The following is a 7301-nucleotide window of genomic DNA, read 5'->3' as shown; positions in this document are numbered from 1 at the left end:
ATCCTATTGGTCAAAGGGTCTGACTGCTCCCTATAAAAGGGCTGCTGTCAGACTCAACCTTCGCTGGATTGTTCTCACTTGTACTTAATAAAGAGCTGTTGTTACCGTTAAGCCTGTGTGTGCCTATCCATTACCCAATCTAACAGATCCTTCTAGCAGTTTATGAACATTTTTCATGGATATTAAATTTTAACAGCAGCAGACCATTTATTGGGAACTTTACATATGATTACTGTACTTTGCACAGGATTTCCCCCCCCCCCCCTTCCTTCACAATATTCTTTTATTTGGTTTGGTTTACTTCCTTATCTCTAGTGCCACCCTGTGGATACAGAGGACATCTCAGTTATATGGAGGAGATTAAAAAATGATCCTTAATACTAGTTATGATAGCAGTACAGGTAGTCCTTGACTCACAGCTATTCATTGGTGACTAAAGTTATAAAACCACGGAAAAAAAGTGCCTTATAATGCGGAAGCTAGATTCATAAACACTACTAATTTAATGATTGCAGTGATTCATTTAACAACCGTGGCAGGAAAAGTTGTAAAATGGAGCAAACTTCACTAACTGTCTCACTTAGCAACAGAAATTTGGCACTCAGTTGTGGTTGTAAGTTGAGGACCACCTGTACATAAAGAGCTCTACCTTGCTGTGTGAAGCAAAAAGGGGACAACCCCACCCCCTTGTAATTTATTATACTATGGATTCTATTAATTAGAATAGGAAATCAGGCATTGGAGCCAGGAGGGCTGTGATATTAATTTGGGTTCCTGATTCCTATTAATTTTTGTTGCTTATAACCATATTGGTTGGTTGGTTTCTTTACTTTGATGTTTAATGTACACAATCTAGAATCATAGATGTTCAAGTTGGGAGATCATATTAATGTATTGATCAGTCAAGCACACTAAGCCTTGTATCATTTTTTTGCATGTAATAAAATAACCTTCCATGCCGCCTTCCAGAGACATAATTGTACACTGAGATGGTTCTATTGCCTGAAATGCATACCGTTTGATATCTGCAAGGTCCTACATTTCTACTGTTAAAAACAGAGATGGTCACTCAGTTGATTAAAACAATGTGTATGATTTATTGTCATAGAAAATTCATATAGTCACAGATGTAAGTATTTAATAAATTAAACATTCCTTGAAATGGTGACCACGTTTCTGATTATCTCTTTTGTATAAGATGAAGAATTCTTTTTAAAGATTAATGTCTGCATGCTTTACAACCAATTCAGAAAGCTGTAAACCGAGAACATGCAACTTATCAAGCAAGTGCACATTGTAGGCGTACTGCTGACATACCAACCTACTGTTCGGCAAGCGCTGTAAGAATGGATACTTCGGTTCTAGGATCCCTGTTTCTTAAGACCTTCCTTTCTATCAAGCATATAGCAACTACTATAGTGCTCTTGATCTCTTACTTCTTCCACCCATTTGCATTTTTGTAATTGATAAGAATCAATTGTTTTATACTGTGGCATTGGTAACCACAACAAAGACCATCAGAGTAAACTCAAATGTCCTGGTAAACATGGGCATCCTTTTAAAATATTTTTAAATACCTAGCCTATCCCACTGAAAAATCCTAGTGAATATATGAAGATCACTGGAATGGAGGCATCAGATGTCCTCATTTTTAAAAAGGGGGAAATGGAAAGTCTTTAGCAAATCTTTAACCAGGAGAAAATTAAGTTCTAGGAACATAGATTTCTATTAAGCAGTATGAAAAATTCAACATAAAAGATTGTTAAAAAGTGAAATAGCCTTACCTTTACTCTTGAGTTTATAAGAAAACAGACATGCATTGTAGATGCTCAAAGTCTGAGTTTCACAGGACATGTATATCTACTGAGATTTTAGAAGCCCCTCTCTTTTTATTCTATTTTTAAACGATTCATTTTTCTACAAGCTACACATTCAAAATTAGAAATGTGGACTCACACTTTTGCATGCCTTTTAGAATATACAAAGTGTATATACTACAGGTTAAAAACCACACACTACTGCATTACACACTGAAATCCAGAATCCAATTCTGAGTCAAGTTCTAACTTCTAAGCACCTTTTGTCATCTTTTAAACTTAAATCCATTTAAAGATATTGCTGGTATTCTAAAAAAGCAAAATGCTCTGAGTAAAGTTTAAAAGTCTGTCGCTGAGCATTTTGTATTCAATAGCAAATGCACAGCTATCAGGAATTTGATTCTATTATCAATAGATTAATCCTATTGATAGTTTAGTCTTTACACCATTTTGTAAAAATTCTGTTGTAAAAGGATATTACAATCCAGTCTTAAATACTCTGATTGGCAAGAAGTTCCAACTAGTAACAATATTAATTTTTGGTTGTATGTTTATTTACAAATAGGCTATGGCATTGTTACCAAAATTAACCATTTATTCTGAAAATGGTACATTTTTTTTACCTGCAAATTATATTGCCAACCAAAAGTTACTGAATCTTTCATAATTTTTATTGAAAATTACTCCAAATCAAATGGAAACATTTTCATTTTCTAAATCGTAATTTCTATATCATTAAATCTTCACAATTCTGTACTATTGTTCTATCAACTGAAATATTTATCTTTATAAATCTTATCTTTATAAAGCAACCAGGGCACCAGGAAATAAAGACAGCTCAGAATAAAACAAATTCTGCCATCTCCTTTTTTTAAGTTTCTGTATCAGAAGATAAAGAACTCTTTAGAATGGAAAATAAAAATCTTTTGTTAGCATAGAGACAATACATGGGATCTGCTTCTTTCCATGAAAGTCAGGCCTGTTTGAACAGGAACTGAATTCTGCAACTTTGCAATTTACACGTGTTAGGATCTGCATAAGTTCAAGTTTCTTAGCATATTGTTTCAACATCACACACAATGACTGTATAAACCAGGAACCATCTAAGGAATTCCTCCATGAGTAGTAGCCTAAAAGAAAGTAAAAATAAATCATATTGTTCAATCAATAATTATAAAAGCCAGCCATAGAATTTGTTAGCTACAAAATTATACAATTATCATATAATTCAATGAGAGCATCTAAAGCAGTATTCTGGTATTTAAAATATTTGATCACACTATACCCAAAATTATTTATTTGTTGTATCTCATTTCCCCTTTCCTTTCACCAATTCTTCCAATTATATTTTCTTAGGGGAAAAGGAAGAATGAAAGAAATAACCTCCATTTATTTCCAAAGATTTCAATAGAGGTAATCATTCTATTGATCAGAAAAATCAGTGATTATAAAAACATTCATAGAATGATGTCTTTCCCTGTTGTATCCTGATCCAAAGCTTGGAACCTATGATCATAATGGGCAGATCTAATTAATAGATCTATTCAAGATAAGGTTATAAACCTAATAAAACTTACGCAAAAGTTGCATTTTCCACTCATTTATCTTACCTGGGGCAGTAGAATAAGCATATAGGAAGTCTGCCTCTACAGGTATTTTCTGACACATTCTTTCCTCTGAGCCGCTGTCTGTTTCAATTCCAGAATCAAGATCCGTTCCTCTACAAGCCTACCAAATACAAAACAAGAAAACATCATAAATATTACAAATGTTCCTCATTAACACTAATGGGATATAAATGAGTGCATACGGAGTAGAGGTGAGCCCTATTCTGATTCAAAGCAGAAAAAGTACTTTGGATCCAGCATGGATGCATTTGCTGTATCTCGCAGCAGCATCTTAAAAAGCTATGCCTTATGGTCTCACAAGACAGTTTTCTGGGTCCAGATAGTTACCATGCAAGACCAGGAAAAGGCATGGCTTAATACCATGTGAGCTGAGACTGTGCCCCTATGGACAAGGAACCATTGAAACCATAGCTCACCTCCCGCTGTACTGCATCTTCTCTATAAGGACTTATAGACTCAATTAGGTAACACCTTACCTAATAAAATATCTGGGAAATACTGGTCTTTTTTACATGCAATTACTGTTATCAGATTGATATGAAATAGTTTCTCTGAATGTGGCTAAATTCTGCTAAGCTATATGTAAAATCAGGCAAACTTTAACTGCGCACTGTTCATCCACCACCAATCGCAATATATTATGTCTGTCTTTTATTTTTATTGTTTACTATTATTATGTTTTAATGCTTTTATTTGCTGGTCTGTGACCGTAATAAGGATTGATTGATTGACATGGCTTACGATGTCACTGATAAATACAATGAGCCATGTCGACATCATCTTTGAATACAACCGTAGTCCTAAAACAAAGAGAATAAGTGCACTTTCATATACAAGAGGCACATAAAGCTATAATATGTAAAATTTAAGGTCTATATTAAATTTGGAAGTTTTATCATTACTCTCCGAATCATATTAAAAATTCACACCATCTTTAGAGTGCCCTGTTGCAATGGATGAAATCATGCTCAGAAATGGTTTTTTATGTCATGACTTTGTTTTAGGTCAAGGGAAGATTGATGATTTTAATTTCTAAAGGTGAATGTATGGAAACTTCTACTTATTTTAAGGATTATGAATTAGATTGCTTTACTTTGAAAATGGGCCCACTAAAAGAAAATAATGCATCCTTTAAAGAAAGGACATAACTCTTTGGGGAGAGACTCAGTTCCTGTGTAAGCACACAAGAATAAGGGGTCCTTGGTGGTCTCTCAGCTCGGTAGTTCTCTTGCAGACATTTCCTTACCTAAACCGAGTAACATCATCAGTGCTCCACATTCTCCTTTATTGGCATACAAGAATATGTTGTATTACTACACAAGGACAATTACTACATGTAAGAGGATTCATGTACTTTCCTACAGATGCCAGAAGGATTCTACTTCACTACTATTCCTAATAGTATGTGTATGTTGGGAGGATGTGAAACGTTTGGTCCTTTGAGGAAGTCTTCTTTTATTGAAGGATTTCCATTTCTCTACTTTATGTTTCTTATTACCTGGATAAAAAAGAGCTTTGGCTTCCCTCTCAAGGTTTTACACCTGTCTCCTCTGAAGAGGCTGGCTAACATTTTCAGCTCTAGAGGGCCATCTGTGCCATAAATCAGTCCATCTTCCCCATGGCTTAGCAAGACACAAACAAAACTATTTCGCTTTCTATGATCATCCTTGGAAACTTAAAGAGAAGATAAACAATAATGTTTGTATCAGGTCAGAAATTCCTGAATAACAATTTTCTTCAAATTAACCAAGATAATTGTACTTATTCACAAAAAAAGACTTTTGAATGATAAGATCTAATCGGTCTGTAGAAGCAGAGTAACATTTAATATCAGTTTGGTTTTTTGCACTTTCAAAAACAGTCTATGATTTTGCTATCTTCATCAGGATAGTCATAGCCAAATGCTTTCCTATTTTAAGTATTCACATAATTTTCACAAAATGCAGTACTGGTAGTCCTCAACGTATGAATAACTCAAATCATTGTTTAGTGATTGTTCAAAGTTACAATGATGCTGAAAACTTATTTACAACTGCTCCGCACGCTTAAGAATGTCCATCACAGTGTCCATGGTTGTATGATCAAAATTTGGTTACTTGGCAACTGGCATGTATTTATGACAGTTGCTGTGTCTTGGGGATCATATGATCGTCATCTGAAACTTTCCCAGAAATGACAAGCAAATCATTGTGGGAAGCCAGATTTGCTTAACAACCATATGATTCACTTAACAGCCATGGCGATCTGCTTAATCACTGCAGTAAAAAAACTCATTTAACTCATTGGCTTGCTTAGTGATGGAAGTTCCAGTTCCAATTGTGGTTGTTAAGTCAAGGACTACCTATACATCATTTGACTCTAGTTTATAGCAATAAAATGTTCTACCTTACACATTAACACCAGAAAGTAACAAAGTGATGGGAATTGTGTGAAACAAAACACCTTTGAACAGAACAAATTTTATTCTGAAATGTAAATCTGATTGGATTTGGTAATACTAAGACCCTTCAAAACTCGATACTTTCTTACTGATATGCCATACAATTCTTTTAACTCTTTTAACTCTAGGCATAAATCAGGGGTTGGCAACCTTAAACACTCAAAGGTCCAAATTGGAAGCCCCCTGTTCAATTCTGGAGCTGATCAGAAGTCTGGTTCTCCCACCATAGAGTCTCCTAGCACGGCATCCCATTCCCCCTGCTGACCGGAAGTCCGGTTTCCCCCACCATAGAGTCTCCTAATAAGGCATCCTTTTTCCTCTATCTGTCCTAACCGAAAGCCCTATCAATTGTGGAGCTGACCGGCAACAGGGAGCTGCAGCAGAGGGATGAAAGAGCCACATGCGGCTAGAGTCACGGGTTGACGACCCCTGGCCTAAGTTTTACATTTCATTAAGAAGAACAGGTAGCTCCAAAATTAAAACATTAGCTTGTTCTGTAATATACTTCAATACAACTGATGACGCATCATAAAATTACTCACTGTTTTGCAACACATCAAAAATTTGTTTACATGAAAGATCATTATAGGTTTTCACATTATATCCCAAGGTTCTGAAAGTGTCTAAAACAAGCGCTGCGTCTGCATCTGTACCAGATCGAAGTGACATTCCTTCATGTTAAAAAAAAAAGGGAAAAAAGTCATAAGACATATTGCATTTTGAAAACACTATAATGCAGCAAGACTGTGAATATTACAGGCAGCATCTACCCAGGTAGAGAATATATAAAATGTGAAATAACAGCTAGACTGGGACATGTTTTAAGACAGATCTCACATCATAGGCCATGGAGGCATTTACAGTTGGGTATTCTGGCAAGGCAGAATTTCCAATTACATTTACTCTTTAGGTCCCCGAAAGTTGTGGATTTTAGGTGAGTGGCCAAACAAACCTCTTCAGAAGAGTCTTTTTAGGATTTCATGGTGAGTGTACAATGATCTAGCAGGCAGCTGAGTCCTTTGGGACACTGGAAGGAGGGTTCACTTAACATGCCTTTATTCCCACAATCTAGGAATGCTGTATGGAAGGATGCTCTTCCATAGCCTTAGCTTAGTTGTATGAAGGAAGTTTAATATTGAAGCCAGAATGGAATGGGCAGAGCTTCTTTTAGAAATGGATAGAGTATCTGAACTCATGGAAGTGGCAGATATAATGGACACTGGGTATAGCTGCTACACTCTATAGGCTGAACTTTCATGCATTCTGAAGAATGGCTGCAGAATAGATGATAAACTTTACTTAAATGCCAAGCAAATTGTCAAGGGAATTAGACTTCACTCCACTGCAGTGTTAATTCTGTCCCTTTGTACTTAGGGAATTACCGTATTTTTCGGACTATGAAACGCACATTAGCTT

General features: G+C 35.7%; 1 protein-coding gene across 2 annotated transcripts in view; it reads right to left on the bottom strand.

Moving 5' to 3' along the window:
• Positions 1-1077: 1077 nt before the first annotated feature.
• Positions 1078-7301, bottom strand: part of CASP3 (caspase 3) — a 14396-nt gene continuing 8172 nt past the window's right edge. For both annotated transcript variants that reach the window (XM_081959275.1, XM_081959276.1), the window contains exons 4-7: positions 6428-6556; positions 4944-5119; positions 3428-3545; positions 1078-2947 (exon numbers count right to left, since the gene is read on the bottom strand). In XM_081959275.1, the coding sequence (XP_081815401.1) occupies positions 2721-2947; positions 3428-3545; positions 4944-5119; positions 6428-6556 (650 nt within the window). In that variant the 3' untranslated portion in view covers positions 1078-2720. The remainder of the gene's footprint in view (positions 2948-3427; positions 3546-4943; positions 5120-6427; positions 6557-7301) is intronic.

The sequence above is a fragment of the Natrix helvetica genome (assembly GCF_964273705.1).
Source record: "Natrix helvetica genome assembly, chromosome: 7".
Classification (NCBI taxonomy): domain Eukaryota; kingdom Metazoa; phylum Chordata; class Lepidosauria; order Squamata; family Natricidae; genus Natrix; species Natrix helvetica.
Note: the sequence above shows the minus strand (reverse complement) of the source record. Positions and strands in the feature narration are given on the sequence as shown.